The 16,702-nt window shown below is 36.8% G+C and overlaps 1 protein-coding gene across 3 annotated transcripts in view; it reads right to left on the reverse strand.

Annotated features, from left to right (window-relative positions):
* LOC124623633 overlaps positions 1 to 8,153 on the reverse strand; it is a 60,601-nt gene extending 52,448 nt beyond the window's left edge. Inside the window, exon 1 of one of the 3 annotated variants that reach the window (XR_006980699.1) lies at positions 8,102 to 8,153. Coding sequence is in view for 1 of the 3 variants with exons in the window: in XM_047149050.1 (XP_047005006.1) it covers positions 7,743 to 7,789 (47 nt within the window). In the remaining 2 variants the exon portion in view is untranslated. The other 2 variants (XR_006980701.1, XM_047149050.1) reach the window with 2 other exon arrangements.
* Between the last annotated feature and the right edge of the window lie 8,549 nt (positions 8,154 to 16,702).

The raw sequence follows: 16,702 nt of genomic DNA on the forward strand, positions 1-16,702 counted from the left end.
CTACAAGGTTATTGCTGCTTGTATCATAAGTGAAAACTGGTACATTATATACACAATAAAGTTAACACTTTGGAGCCATTTGGTGGTCAACATTAACATCTACATCTTTAATCCACAAACCACCATGAGCTGCATGGCAGAGGGTACATCCCACTGTATCAATTTTTTGGGTTTATTCCTGTTCCATTCATATATATAGCGAGGGACGAATGATTGTTTGAATGCCTTTGTGTGTGCAGTAATTACTCTAATCTTACCCTCACAATCCTTATTTGAGTGACATGTAGGGGATTGTAATATATCCTAGTGTCATCATTTAAAGCCTGTTCTTGAAACTTTGTTCACACACTTTCTCGGGATAGTTTACATCTGTCTTCACGAGTCACCCTCTCACGGATCAAGCAAACCTGTGACCATTTGTGCTGCCCTTCTCTGTATAAGTTCACTATTCCCCGTTGCTCCTATTTGTTACAGGTCCCACACACCTGAGCAATATTCTCGAACTGGTCACACAAGTTACCTGTAAGCAATCTCCTCTGTAGACTGATTGCACTTCCACAGTATTATACCAATAAACCATAGTCTACCACCTGCTTTACCCATGCCTGAGCCTATGTGATAACTCCATTTCTTATCCCTACAAAGTGTTAAATCCAGATATTTGTTTGAGGTGGCCGATTCCAACAGTGACTCATTGATAGTGTAGTCTTAGGATACTATGATTTTTCGTTTTGTGAAGTGCACAATTGTACATTTCAGAACATTTAAAGCAAGTCCTCAATCTTTGCACCACTTTGAAATCTTATCAAGATCCGACAATATTTCTGAGTTGGTACTTCATTATACACAACTGTATCATTTACAAAAAGTCTGGGGTTACTATGCATATTGTCTGCAATGTCATTAATACACAACATGCACAGCAAGGGTCCCAACACACATCCCTCCATCCAAAATAACAGGCTGTATGCTCCCTATCAAAATGTTCTCAATCCAGTCACAAATTTCACTTTTACTTAATATAATCCTCATTTTGATAATAAGCCTAGGTGTGGTATTGTATCAAATGCTGTTCGGAAATCAAGAACTACTGCCTGTACCTGACTGCCTTGATCCAAACCTTTCAGTATGTCATGTGAGAAAAGTGCACGTTGGGTTTCACATGATCGATGTTTCAGAGTCTATGCTGGTTGACATGAGAAAGTCATTCTGTTCAAGGTAACTCATTATGTTTGAGCTCAGAATATGTTACAAAATTTGACAACAAAAAAAAAATGGTTCAAATGGCTCCGAGCACTATAGGACTTAACTTCTGAGGTCACGAGTCCCCTAGAACTTAGAACTACTTAAAACTAACTAACCTAAGGACATCACACACATCCATTCCCGAGGCAGGATTCAAACCTTCGAATCTATGACTGTAGTGGTCGCGCGGTTCCAGACTGTAGCGCCTAGAACCGCTCGGCCACTCCGGCTGGCGAAAATTTGACAACAAACTGATGTCAAGGATACTGGATGGTAGTTTTGAGGATCACTTTTACTACCCTTCTTGAAGACAGGTGTGACCTGTGCTTTTTTTCGAAGAACTGGCCATAGTTTTTTCTTTGGGGGATCAACGATAGATTATAGTTAAAAGAGGGACTAATTCAGCTGTAAATCCAGTAAAGAATCTGACGGATTCCATCACACCCTGGAGCTTTGTTCAATTTTAACAATTTCAGCTGTTTCTCAATGCCACTGATACTAATACTTACTTCATTCATCTTGTTAATGGTACAAGGATTAAATTGGGGCAATTCTCCTGGGTTTTCCTTTGTAAAGGAACATTTGAAAATGAAGTTAAGCATTTCAGCATTTGCTTTGCCCTCAATTTCAGTTCCTCTCTCATTAACCAGGTTTTGGATATTAACTCTGGTTCCACTAATAGCCTTTTAAAATGACCAAAATTTCTTTGGATTTTGTGAAATATCATGTGACAAAATTCTGCCACGGTAATCATTGAAGGCATGATGCATCACTCTCTTGACAGCCAAATTCATTTCATTCAGTATCTCTCTCTCTCTCTCTCTCTCTCTCTCTCTCTCTCTCTCTCTCTCTCTCTCTATATATATATATATATATATATATATATATATATATATATATATATATATATATATTTTCTCATGATTTGTTTTATACCTATTATGCAGTAGTGTCCGTTTCTTTACGGTGACTGTATACCATGGAGGTCCCTACCGTTATGAACTTTCCTACTGGGTACATATACAGGGTGTAAATTTTAAGTTGACAAACCAGAATAACTCGAAAAATAAGCTTCACACGAAAAAATGTGTAGAATCCAAAGTTGATTATTTTCGAGTGGGACATCTGCTGGTGCTAAAATTAGACGGCCACCCCAGCCCCTTGGGGGATGGGGCAGGAAGCAACTTAAAAATTTAAAATGGGAACCCCCATTTTTTATTGCAGAATCAGATTCTACATAAAAAACTATGTACATTTTGTCTTAAACATTTGTTTTGATTCTTGGTAGTTGGCGCTGTAATTTAAGAAAATCCATGTTCTCAATTTTGCATGGAAAATGGTTATGGATGAACAAAAAATAGTTATTTACTTTGTAAATTTTGATTCGCTAAAACTAAAACTCTCCCTCTCTCTCCCATAGTGTGGGGTTTGAGAGAGAGGAATTAGAGTTTTACAAATGTTGACCCAATCCGAATCTGCGGAAAAAATTAATATTTGGCTCAACATTTGTAAAACTCTAATTCCTCTCTGTCAAACCCCACCCTATGGGGAGAGACGGAGAGTTTTAGTTTTAGTGAATCAAAATTTACGAAGTAAATAAGTATTTTTTATTCATCCGTAACCATTTTCCACGCAAAAATGAGAACATGGATGTTCTTGAATTACAGTGCCAACTACCAAGAATCAAAACAAATGTTTAAGACAAAACGTAAGTAGTTTTTTATGTAGAATCTGATTCTGCAATAAAAAATGGGGGTTCCCATTTGAAATTTTAAAGTTGCCTCCCACCCCACCCCCAGGGGGTTGGGGTGGCGGGCTAATTATAGCACCAGCAGATGTGTCGTCGTCCCCCCCCCCCCCCCCCCCCCGAAAATAATCAACTTTGGATTCTACACATTTTTTCGTGTAAAGTTTATTTTTCGAGTGATTCTGGTTTGTTAACTTAAAATGTACACCCTGTATATCTAATGCATGGCCAACTATTCTTTTAAACTTGAGCCAGAGTTCCTCTACAAGCTCCTGCCCTGTGCTGAAAGTTTCAACTCCCTCACTGAAATAAGACACTAGTAATTTTTCATCTAGTTAACTGAACATATATACCTTTCTGCTCGTTTTACATGTCCTTTGTTTATTTATTTATTTATCTTACAGCTCAAAACATGTATTTAACATGCATGGGCAATGTTACAGAAACTTCATTTAGATTATTGATACACAATAGATTACATGCTCTTAAGTAAAAGATCATTTAAGTATATTTAACATAGCATTCCTGAGGTCAAATCATGTCAGCACCATACTGTATGGGCACTTCAATATAAGCCATTTTTTAACTCATTTTTAAATTCTACCAGAAAGCTGTTTCAGGTTGTTTGGCAAAGAATTATAAAATATTGCTCCCTTAATGAATGGGGTATTTGTTGTGAGATTCAATCTTCTGCTCACGATATGAAAGTCTGATTTGTGTCTTGTATCGTAATCATGGATTTACATATTCCTGTTTGTCACTTTTTTGTCTTTTTCTTTAATAATATTGATTAAACATATATACTGCATCGATAGTCATAATATTAAAATTGATAAACAGGTTTTTGCATGAAGTTCTAGGTCTTACTTTTGCCATAGTTCTTATTACTCTTTTCTACAATACAAATACCCTTCTTACATTGTATTGGCTACACCCACCCTACAATACAATTCCATAAGATAGATGGGGAACAGGTATTTTCCTGAATGTCCTCATTTACAACAGAATTTTTATTTGAGCCTCTTGTCTTAAAATAAATTAAATTAGTTTTGTTAATATTGACCCTCAGGTTTTCTTTTTCAAAATTTGTTTGGGCTTTTTCAACAACATTCTGCATACTGAATTTAGGCCATCATTACTACGTGCCCAGCAAACCCCAGAGGTGTCATCAGCATACATAGTAATACAATGACTGGTGTCTAATACTTTTGGGAAATCATTCACGTAGCAAATAAACAAGAAGGGGCCCAAGATAGAGCCTTGTGGCACACTAAAATTTATATTTCTTATCTTTGATCATCTTTTTTCGATTACCTCTCCATTATCATACACAACTTCTGTGCATTGTTGTCTATCTTTAAAGTAAGATTCTATTAAAAGCAATAGTTTCCCACCGACACCATTACAAGCAAGTTTACTTAAAAGAGCGCCATGAGGGACTCTGTCAAACTCTTTGGAAAGATCTAAAAACATTCCTGCCGTTTTGTGACCCTCATTTATTTTCTACATCAGACTGTGTACAAACTGTACTGCTGCAGATATGGTGCTCCGACCACTTCTAAAGCCATGTTGGAAATCTCCTATTGAGTTATTCGTATTATAGTGCTCGATTAAGATTTCTAGCATAATGGCCAAGTCCAGGAAATCTCAGCCTAGCTTGTCACACTACCTTCACAGTCTCTGGTTCAATCTTTCCACTCCACTGAGAACCAAAGGTAAACGATCAGTTCTGGGAACAAGTCTGCAAATTGTGCACTTCGTTGAAACTCAGTCTATAAGATTGGCCTTGTCAACCTTCTCTTCCAGCCACTGGGATAACCTCTGAGCCCAGACGAGAGGCATCATTTGTTCCAAAATGTGCCACAATCTACAGCTGGCTGCACCCTGCTCCATCAATACCCACTACAATAGCCTCTTCAACACGTTGAATGAGGCCTCCAGGCGTACACACAGAGTGCATCTAGTGTCCTTTCCTGGCCCTTGCTGCTATTTCCCTAAGGGGTACCACCATTTGCCATACATTTGAGTTTGTTCATCTGGCTGAACAAATGTAAAGTTTTCTCAATTTTATTAAATAGTTTTCAATATTATAGCTTTGTTTAGTGTAATGCACTCAAGATGTTTGAAAGAAAAAGACTGTTTCTAATGTAGTTATCCCTTCCAGAAAAAAAAGAAGCAAAGAAAAAAGGTGATTGTGTGGCTGGAGCAATGTCTGACAAAGATTCACCGAGACTTGGAAAAAATCTTATTTGGGTGTTCGCTCTTTTCTCATAGTCATTTTCATTGTCTTTAAACTACGTTATTGTTTACAATAAATGCAGCTATTGCATATGATAGACAGCAGTAAACAAAGAACAATTGCAATATTCTTAATACCTAAGATAATTATTGACAATCAACAGCACAATAATCAAACTTAAGGTCACAATACTGAAAAATCAGAGTTTTCTACCATAACAACATTTACAAAATTGTAATTATATTCACATAGAAGTACCTTAAGCTTTATGCTTCAACACCCAGCTAAAAGCAAATGCGGGAGGAGGGAGCACATAATTATTCACAAACTGATCGTGTGTGACATACATCAACTGCAGTTGTAATTCTTGGCCGAACAGTAACAGCTGACTCCTATTACTTAAAATTGGTCGGAGAAAAGGCAAGGAAGTGCAATCAGAGAATTGCATGCTCTAAAGAAACATAAGGACACAAATAAAATTATTTAGACTTCAACCATACCTGTTTTTTAACATGCACACCACCACAAGAACCATTAGAATAATACACAGAAAACACCCAAAGAGAATGAAACAACTATGTTAAATCAAGTTCTGGGCACCCTAAAAAAAAAATTGCACAGATTTGTGTTTCACAAAGGCAGAAGTACACATATAAAATTCTGCTCAGTACACACAAACCCACATAGTAGTTTCTTCTGCCCAAGTCTTCAACTGGAATTAGAATTTTATCCCAAAGCATCTCGATTATATTGGGTTGACATATCTAAACTAGTCAGAAAAAAAAGTATCATGTTCACATAGATCTACACAAAATAATATTATTGTATGCAAGAATTAGTTAATTTTAAAAAGTTTCCTTTTTCAGTTAAGATGACATAGCTGATATAATTTTGTAAATGGTTTAAGCACAAATAAAGAACTACCTGTTTTTGGTATTTCAAGGCAATGTAACCTCAACATTAGAGAGATCATTAGTAAACGATCTGAAAAAGAGTTCAAAGACCAGAAACCACTATTCAAGTGAAAGACAGCCTGCAGAAAAGTTTGATAAAATAATAACACTGGTTAGTTGTGCATGTGGGAATGAAAAGATAGTCATGTAACAACACTGCTAAATTGGCCAAAGATCTTCATCACTACAAATTTTTTGTTGTGCACAAGCTAAAGGTTCGAGATCAAATCGCACACATGCAGTTCTGCCAGTGGCTCTTGAATGAAGACACATCTAGATATCTAATCAGCTAAGGGTAGTACCCATAAAATAAATTTGTTGCAGTTTATAAAAAGTTACTTGCAGCCAGATCAATACAACTTAATTGGAGACTTCACCTTTCACAGTGACTCCATCATGCCTACCATTCATGTGTGCATGGCGGATGTGAATATGCGTGAAGAACAACTTGTAATAAATACACAACAATTTTATCTTTTATTTCAGCCTTTTCACTGATTTCTGACATGAGCCGAGATGCCTCGCAGTATTTCTCAGTCCCTTCAGAACATCTGTCATATTCTTGCTTATCTAAGGCCTCTTTATTGCTTCAATTTCCATGACATCTCCATTTAATAATGCTATGTCCACAGCCACATTTTTCATGCTGATAGCATTTACTAAAAGATTCAATGAACACAGCTTTTTGCTCTAAATGATACAACGAACACACAAAAGCAATGACCCATTGAACATCTAAAATATGTCACATTTTGATAATCTTTGTGTCATGAGTTATTCTGGGTAGTCCTATACATATATTTGAGATAACGAGCAAAAGTTCACAAAATTGATTCACAACCTGTAAAATTCATGTTTTGATAAACGTCCTTGAGCACTTTAAACCATTTAATAACAAAGTATTAAGTATACCTGCGAATAACACAAAAACAAACAAAATCATATTTACTTCTTCATTGTTGTACTACGACTGTATACTGTAAGCAGATTGTTTTGACAACTGGTAGAGAAAAAGAAAACACTGTAGTCTGCTTGACAGACTACATTTAATGATACTCAGTCTTTTGCAGTGTGAACTCTGTATAATGTTGAAACTGTCTATCTATGGTAATTTTGACAGTATATTTATTGCACTTCTATGTTATTTGTTTTCTCTTTAGTTGGTGGTGAATGTTTTGTCTTAATCCAAAATGCTTCAGTGACTATCCACATCAGTTTGGGCTTGTGATGTTACAGCTATTCTTACTAAAACGAAATGTGTTTGAAGGCTGTATCAAATGTTCAACAACACACTTTCACTGACAATACACCATTTTTATCTACAGTTCTTCCAAAATTCGACATAATACAACCACACATCTATAATATGCTTATTCAATGTTTGCGCTTTGCGGGTAATAACTGCCCAATAATGCCGTTAATAGAGTGGCATTTACAATCTTAAAGATAAATATAATGTTCGACTGATACTCCAAAATAAACCAACAGAATCAACTGATGACTTCTCGTCAACATTTAATAATAATACTAAGGTAAAAACTCAAGAAGGTTTGTATACCTTTTCGAACTTTCCGTAATCGGGCATTTTCCGAAGCAAGTTCCCATGATACGCCAGGCTGACTTATGCAGCTGGACGTAACCGTTCTTTTTAACAACATGGAAAAAGAAATCATGGAACCTTTTATTAACTTTTATTCCTCAAAACATAACCTGAAACCAGGCACACATGTTGGACATGTTGACAATCGCTACCCGTAGCATAACCAATGTTTTGGCCAGCCGTTCCAGCGACTCTATCTTCCCACTCTCCCCGTTTCTTCACGTTTGCGCTTTGCGGATCTCCCACCCTGTTGTTACATGCTGTACCCTTTGTATTTGTTTGCCTTCCGCATCTTCTATGTTTTAACTAGACTTTACCTTTGATTCTGCGAAAATTTTCTTGCCTCTCTCCGTAGCCGACATACGTAACCGCGCAGATGACAAAAGCAGCTGATACATCGAGAAAGCGTTATAAAAAAAATTACATGGATAGTATCAGAGTCTTTAAATTTATTGTTATGAGAAAATCATGTGTCGTATACGAAGATAGAGTATTTTTACATGCCGCTAGAGCTGTGACAACTCTTTTAGTGCAAATTTATCGTGTAATTTAAAGTGCGTTCCGGTACATTAAACAAGCGGACTTTTGTTTCAACAACTGCTGCTTAAGGAATTTCTCCTACTTGATATAGTCTTTTTAATAAGACTCAGAACATATCATTTATACTTCACGAATAGTGCTCAATTATATTGTGGAAAAACCACAAAAAAAACACAGTAAGTCATCCAACAGAAAACTGTAGAGCTACTCTAAACATGGTATTAATTGCCTTCTTCAGACCAGAGAATCGTCCAGCAGGTTACTGGGTACAGTTTAACGTGGAGTCCAAAAGACATTGCACCTTGCTCTCTGGCACAGACAAACACTAACGGCACAGAAGTAATTTGCTGGCAAATGTACACACACCTCAAATCACAAGTTCATTCAATTAGGCCCACAGAGAATGACTCGGAAAACCCATTATAACCATTGGAGAAAGGAGGAGTTGCCATACATGTCAAAAGTTATCATTGTGCAAAAAGTATATAAACAAAAAAGTTTTGTGTAGAGAAACATATAGAAGCATGTGCCTGTGAGCTTAAATTAAATAAAGGCACATTTATAATTGTAACTGTATATAGGTCCCCATTAGGAAATTTTCATCTATTTCTGAAAAATTTGGACTCCTTGTTGTGCTATCTGTCAGACAGGGGGAAGCAAATTATTATTTGTGGGGACTTCAATGTATATTCTCTGAAAGAGGGTAATAGGAAAAATGTCCTTGAAGTATTACTCGGTTCTTTCAATTTGACACCCATTATTGATTTTCCTACTTGGGTGGTAAAGGATAGCAGCTCACTGATAGATAACTTCTTTGTAGACCAAGATAAGTTTAACCAGATAAATGCTCAGCCTGTTGAGAATGGTCTTTCTGATCATGGTGCACAGCTAGTTACAATATATGACATAGCTCCATTCAGCAATACTAAACAGTCCTCCAAAGTAGTACGTTCAGTCAACGATTTAACAATTGCAATTTTCAGGGAAAGCCTACTGCAGTTAGACTGGGATGAGGTGTACCGTGAACCTGCTGCCAAATTAAAATATAATTTATTTCATGACATTTTTGTAAATGCATTTGAAAACTGCTTCCCCAAGAAAATAGTTAAATATACTCGTAAGAAACCTTGTAACAAACCGTGGCTTACTAAGGGTATAAAAATATCTTGTAACCGGAAAAGGGAAATGTATCTGACAGCAAGAAAGAGTAGTGACCCAGAAACTATCAAACATTATAAAAACTACTGTGTTATATTAAGAAAAGTTATTAAAAAATCCAGAAGTATGTGTATCACGTCTGAAATCAGCAACTCTGATAATAAAATTAAAACAATTTGGAATATTATTAAAAGAGAAACAGGTCAACCAAGAACACAGGAAGACAGTATTACCATCAAATTGAATGAAAACTTTACGAACAAAAAGTCAGAAGTTGAAAATATTTTTAATAATCATTTTCTAAATGTTGTGGATATAGTAGGATCCAGGTGTTCATTAGAAGATGCTAGGCTGTTGATGGAAGAGGCCATACCTATGCAATTTGATACAATTGAAATCTCACCCACTTCTCCCTCTGAAATTAGCAAAATAATAAACTTGCTTAAAAGCAAAAACTTACATGGAATTGATGGCATTTCCAGCAAAATACTAAAAGCTTGTTCTCAACAGATAAGTAAGATTCTCAGCCACCTGTGTAACAGCTCTCTGGAACAGGGCATTTTCCCTGATAGACTGAAATATGCTATTGTGATACCTTTGCATAAAAAGGGGGATATATCTGATGTCAACAATTACCGTCCAATCTCCCTTCTAACAGCTTTATCCAAAATTTTTGAGAAAGTAATGTATTCAAGAGTAGCTTCACATATCTGTAAAAATGAAGTACTAACAAAATGTCGGTTTGGTTTCCAGAAATGTTTTTCAACATAAAATGCCATATATGCTTTCACCAATCAAATTTTGAATGATCTGAATAACCAAACACCACCCATTGGGATTTTTTGTGATCTCTCAAAGGCTTTTGATTGTGTAAATCATGAAATTCTGCTAGACAAGCTCAAATATTGTGGCATGAGTGGGACAGTGCACAGATGGTTCAATTCGTACCTAACTGGACGAGTGCAGAAAGTTGAAATAAGCAGTTCTCATAATATGCAAAGATCAGCACATTCCACAAACTGGGGAACTATCAAGAATGGGGTTCCACAAGAGTCAGTCTTGGGTCCTTTGTTGTTCTTAATATATATTAATGACTTGCCATTCTATATTCATGAAGAGGCAAAGTTAGTTCTCTTTGCTGATGATACAAGTATAGTAATCACACCTGACAAACAAGAATTAACTGATGAAATTGTCAATAATGTCTTTCAGAAAATTACTAAGTGGTTCCTTGTAAACGGACTCTCACTGAATTTTGATAAGACACAGTACATACAGTTCCGTACAGTAAATGGTATGACACCATTAATAAATATAGACCTTAATCAGAAGCATATGGCTAAGGTAGAATATTCCAAATTCTTAGGTGTGTCCATTGATGAGAGATTAAATTGGAAGAAACACATTGAAGATGATCTGCTGATACGTTTGAGTTCAGCTACTTATGCAATAAGGGTCATTGCAAATTTTGGTGATAAACATCTTAGTAAATTAGCTTACTACGCCTATTTCCATTCATTGCTTTCATATGGTATCAGATTTTGGGGTAATTCATCACTGAGGAATAAAGTGTTTATTGCACAAAAGCGTGTAATCAGAATAATAGCTGGAGTCCACCCAAGATCATCCTGCAGACATTTATTTAAGGATCTAGGGATATTTACAGTAGCTTCTCAGTATGTATACTCTCTTATGAAATTAGTTATTAACAACCAAACCCAATTCAAAAGTAATAGCAGTGTTCATAACTACAATACCAGGAGAAAGGATGATCTTCACTATTCAAGATTAAATCTAACTTTGGCACAGAAAGGGGTGAAATATACTGCTACTAAAGTCTTTGGTCACTTACCAAATAGTATCAAAAGTCTGGCAGATAACCAACAAGTATTTAAGAAGAAATTAAAAGAATTTCTGAATGACAACTCCTTCTACTCCATAGAGGAATCTTTAGATATAAATTAAGATAAAATTTTTTTTTAAATAAAATAAAACAAAAACAAAAAATAAAAAGTTGTTATATTAACTTAAGTATGTTGTTAAATTAACTTAATTATGTCATGTATTGGAAAATTTGACTCTTTCCACATCATTACGAAATATCGTATTCATGATCCATGGAACTAGTATTAATCTAATCTAATCTAATCTCTAATCCATCAAAGAACAAGTGGATAATAATAAAATTGTTGACAGGTTTAAGTCTTCTAAACATAAAGTAGAGCATCCTTTTTAAGTATGCTGTGGTATTGTTTTATGGCATGAATATTTTTTTATGTTCTCCTACTCTAGTACTCTCTCCTCTACATGTACATCTGTACTCTGCAAACCATCGTGAGGTGCATGGCAGAGGGTTTCTTCCTGTTCCATTCACCTATGGATCACGGGTAGAAAGAGTGTTTGAATGCCTCTGTGCATGCAGTAATTTTTCTAATCTTATCCTCATGATCCCTGTGTGAGCAATACATAGGGGACTGAAGTATATTCCTAGAGTAATCATTTAAAGCCGGCTCTTGACACTTTGTTAATAAACTGTCTCAGAGTAGTTTACATCTATCTTCAAGAGTCTTCCATTTCTGTTCCCTCAGTATCTCTGTGACGATCTCCTACAGATTAAACAAGCCTGTGAGCATATGTGCTACCTGTTTCTGTATATGTTCAATACTCTCTGTTAATGCTATCTGGTACGGGTCCCACACACTTGAGCAGTATTCTAGAAGTGATGTCACGAGTGTTTTGTTAGCAATTTCCTTTGTAGACTGGTTGCACTTCCCCAGTGTTCTGCCAATAACTTCAAGTTTACCACCTACTTTACCCAAGACTGAACCTATGTGATCATTCCATTTCATATCCCTAAAAAGTGTTACACCCACGTATTTCTATCATTTGGATGATTTCAACAGTGACTCACTGATATTGTAGTCATAGGACACTACCCTTTTTTGTTTTGTGAAGTGCAAAATTTTACATTTCTGAACATTTAGAGCAAGTTTTCAATCTCTGTACCACATTGAAATCTTGTCAAGTTCTGAGGAACATGTATGGAGCTTCTGCCAGACAGTACCTCATTATAGATAAAAGCACAATCTGCATTTTTCTGTTAATACTGTATGCAAGGTCATTAATACACAACATGAAAAGCAACGGACCCAATACGCTTCCTTGGCCACAGTCGAAGTTACTTCTACATCTGACAATGACTCTCCACCCAAGATAACATGCTGTGTCCTCCCTACCAAAAGTCCCCAGTCCAATCACAAATTTCACTTGACACCCTATATGATACTACTTTTTACAATAAGCATAGGTGTGGTATTGAGACAAATCCTTTTCAGAAATCAAGAAATATGGCATTTCCTGTTTGCCTCGATCCAAACCTTTCAGTATGTCATGTGAGAAAAGTGAGAGTTTTCAAAATCCACACTGGTTGGCATTGAGGTGGTCATTATGTTTGAGATACCTCATTATATTTGATCTCGGAATATGTTTTTAGATCATACAACAAATCAATGTCAGAGATATGGGACCGAAGTTTTGTGGATCAGTTCTACTACCCTTCTTGTAGATAGATGATGTGACTTAAGCCTGTTTCCAAGAACTGGGCACAATTTTTGGATCGAAGGGTCTATGATCGATTACAGTTAGAAAAGTTTTTCAAGCACTCTACAATAGAATCTAGTTAAGAGAGGATCTAACTCAGTTGCAGATTCAGTATAGGGATTCCATCAGCTTACCTGGAGCTTCATTCAGTTCTAACAATTTCAGCTCTTCCTCAACACCACTGATACTAATACTCACTTCATTCATCTTGTCAGTGGTACAGGGATTAAATTGAGGCAATTCTCTGGAGTTTCTTTTTGAAAAGGAATATTTAAAAATGGAGTATGCACTTCAGCTTTTGCTTTGCTACCCTCAATTTCAATTCCTCTCTCAATCACCAGGGACTGGATACTAACTTTGGTGCCAATAACAGCCTTTACATACAACCAGAATTTCTTTGGCTTCTCTGAAAGTTCACGCAACAATATTCTGCTATGGTAGTCATTGAAGGCATCATGCATTGCTCTCTTGATAGCCAAATTTGTTACATTCAGCATCTCCCTGTCTACAGTCCTATGCTTTATTTTATACCTAATATGTAATAGTGTCCATTTCTTTAAAAGTTTCTTTACAGTGATTGTATACCAAAGAGGTCCCTTCTTATTATTAACTGTTCTACTGAGCACATATCTATTCATTGCATGGGCAACTATTCTTTTAAACTTGAGGCATAGTTCCTGTACATGCTCCTGCCCTGTGCTGAAAGTTTCAACTTCCTCACTGAGATATGACAATAATGGTTTTTTTATCTAGTTTATTGAACATATACAAATGTATTTCTGCTTATTTCAGTTGTCCTTTGTAGTTTGGTAATCACTGTTGCCACAGCTGTGTCATGGTCACCAACACCAGTTTCGATGTCGACATCTTTAGAGAGGTCAGGTCTATTTGTTGCCATTAGATTCAATATATTTCCATCACGAGTGGTGTTCCTAACTATTTTTTATAGGTAGTTTTGATATAAGGCATTTAGTAAAGCTTCTCAGAATGACTTACATGCCTGCCACTAACAAAACAGCAATTTTCTCAATTAATTGTTGTATGATTTAAGTCTTCACCAATGATTACAGTATGATTGAGGAACTTAGCAATAAGGAACTGAGGTTTTCTCTAAAGTTTTTGCTTACATCAAAAGATGAGTCTCGTGGGCAATTGAATAATCCAGTTATTTTATGCCCACCCCTGATACCAAGTCTAACCAAACAATCTCACATGCAGCTTCAGTTTCTATCTCAGTGGATCTGAGCTCTTGTCTGCTGTAACAAATACACCACCTCCCATTTCCCAATTGCCTATCTTTTCAATATGCTCTTAAATTTTCCCCAAAAACCTCACTGCTATCAATTTCAGCAGCCAGTTTTCTCTATCTAATATTATATGAGCTTCATTGCTCTTGATGAGCACTTCAAACTCTGGCACTTTATTGTGAATGCTTCAGCAGTTTATCATTAGGATTTGAATACTATCACCTGTGGGAGGCATTTGTTTCGATCTTGCACTGTTACTTCTGGGTTTCTGACAGCTATCATTATCTGGATTGGGTGGAGAGTTGCCTAATCTAAAAAACAGTTGTTTGCACGCCACACACAGTCAGCAGCTACTTGAGTAACAGCCTCTGATGTGTAGTACACACCTGACCCATTAAGGGATCTCAACCCTATGGCACATGTTCAGGAAGTCTCAGCCTAGCTAGTCACAGAACCTTTAAAGTCTCTGGTTCAGCCCTTCCACTCGACACAGAACTAAAGGGCCATGATCAACTCTGGGGGAAGTGTGGAAGGGTACATAATTTGCACTCCAGTGAGAAGGAGGCCTAAATGCATAATGTGTGTTCATATTCTTTGTTCACCCAGTAAATCTCTACAGATTGTAGGAAGCCATTTGCACATGAGTGTACACACACGCTTGCACCCACACACATGCACGGCTACACACACACACACACACACACACACACACACACACACACAAGTTACATGTAACATCAAAGTATATTGCAATAGTGCAATAAATTAACACTGTTAGCCCTGCTTTAAGAGGAATAGCAGTTTTTACATAGTCCTGCTTCAAGTCTGTTGATTTTCACAATGTCTAAAAATTCTGCCACAGAGCAGAAGCAGTGAGTGATCTAATAAGAAAGCCCAGATTTATAAAACAATGAAAATGAGGAAACAACTTTTATTTTATGTGGTAGACCATTTTACATTTGTGTAGCATTATTGTAGTAGTAGTTTTAAAGGCTGGTATCCTTGCTGCCTGGACATGGAGTTTGCATTCTTGCCTGCTATCATGTTCATGTACATTAGTTTTTATTTATCTCTCTTAAATTCTCTCTCACACATTTGTGTGTTTCTAGAATAAAAATGCAGGGAAACAAGAGAACTGAAATCCTTTGAAAGAGGGGCCCCACAGGTACCTCTTTGTCATGTATGGTGCAATGCTCTTATAGCCCTTTTTTTTTTAGTTAAGAAAATGACTCACACTGCAGTTTGGGCTACCCCAGAATACAATCCCATACTGTAGAATGCTCCGTTTTTGTTGTGTGTGTGTGTGTGTGTGTGTGTGTGTGTGTGTGTGCGTGTGCGTGTGTGGGCGCGTGCGCGCGTCGCATGCATGCACCATTTAAATTAATGTTGAAGGCATATGCTTAAAAATTTTGTTTCCAGAGTTGGTATAATTCCACTGGAGCTTATTGACACAGAGTTGTTTGGAGGCCTCCTCTTTTCAACAGAAGTTTAGAAAAGTTGTTTTTAATGTATTTATTATTAGTTCATTTCCTTCAAACCAGTCATTTAGCTGGTCTGTAGCTTTATTTATGTTTTCTTGGAGTGGTCTTGGTGTTTTCCCTGTAAGGATGCTAGTGTCATCTGCAAACAAGGTATTTATTTGATATTATGTGCATAGATCTAGATCATTTATGTACAGAAGGAAAAGGATAGGCCCAAGAATTGATCCTTGAGAGCTCTACTTCTTATTCTTCCTGGATCTGAAAAATATGTTCTAGTGCTATCATTCAGTTCATGTATTGTTATTACTTTCTGTTTCTGATTTATTAAGTATGAAGAGAACCATTTTAATGCAGTGCCTCTACTGCTGTACTTTTGGAGCTTTCCAATAGGATTTTGAGGTCCAAGATGTCAAATGCTTTGCTTAGATCAAGGAAAATACTAGCAGCATTTTTTTAGTACTTTGTAGTCCTTTTGGGTGGTAACAGCTTCTAAACTTAATTAGTAGTTCCATCAAACCAATTTATATTGTAGTGGCACCGCCATTTAGGATAGGGAAGGTTAGTTTTGTGCAATATTCTAAGCACAAGTAACAGCCAGGTGCAGGCCGGATTGCAGTGAGTTACGCATACAAACAGTTGTGAAGTAGAATGGAGGCCACAGGGCCATTGAACCACTGAAAAACATAAATGCAGCAGTTTGCATGGTGCAAGCTACAGGCAGGAGGGGCCCACTGGCGCAACTGAATACATGACTCGGAGTGGCGCATTAGCAAAACAGAGGCGCACAGACGAGTATAAATAGGTGCCGTTTTCTAACGAGAGTCATTCAAGTGTGGCAGCTCTCCTGGATGGTGGGGCATGTCACAGCTACACAAAGCAGCAGATGGGGCAC

This window comes from Schistocerca americana, chromosome 1 (assembly GCF_021461395.2).
Source record: "Schistocerca americana isolate TAMUIC-IGC-003095 chromosome 1, iqSchAmer2.1, whole genome shotgun sequence".
In the NCBI taxonomy this organism is placed as follows: Eukaryota; Metazoa; Arthropoda; class Insecta; order Orthoptera; family Acrididae; genus Schistocerca; species Schistocerca americana.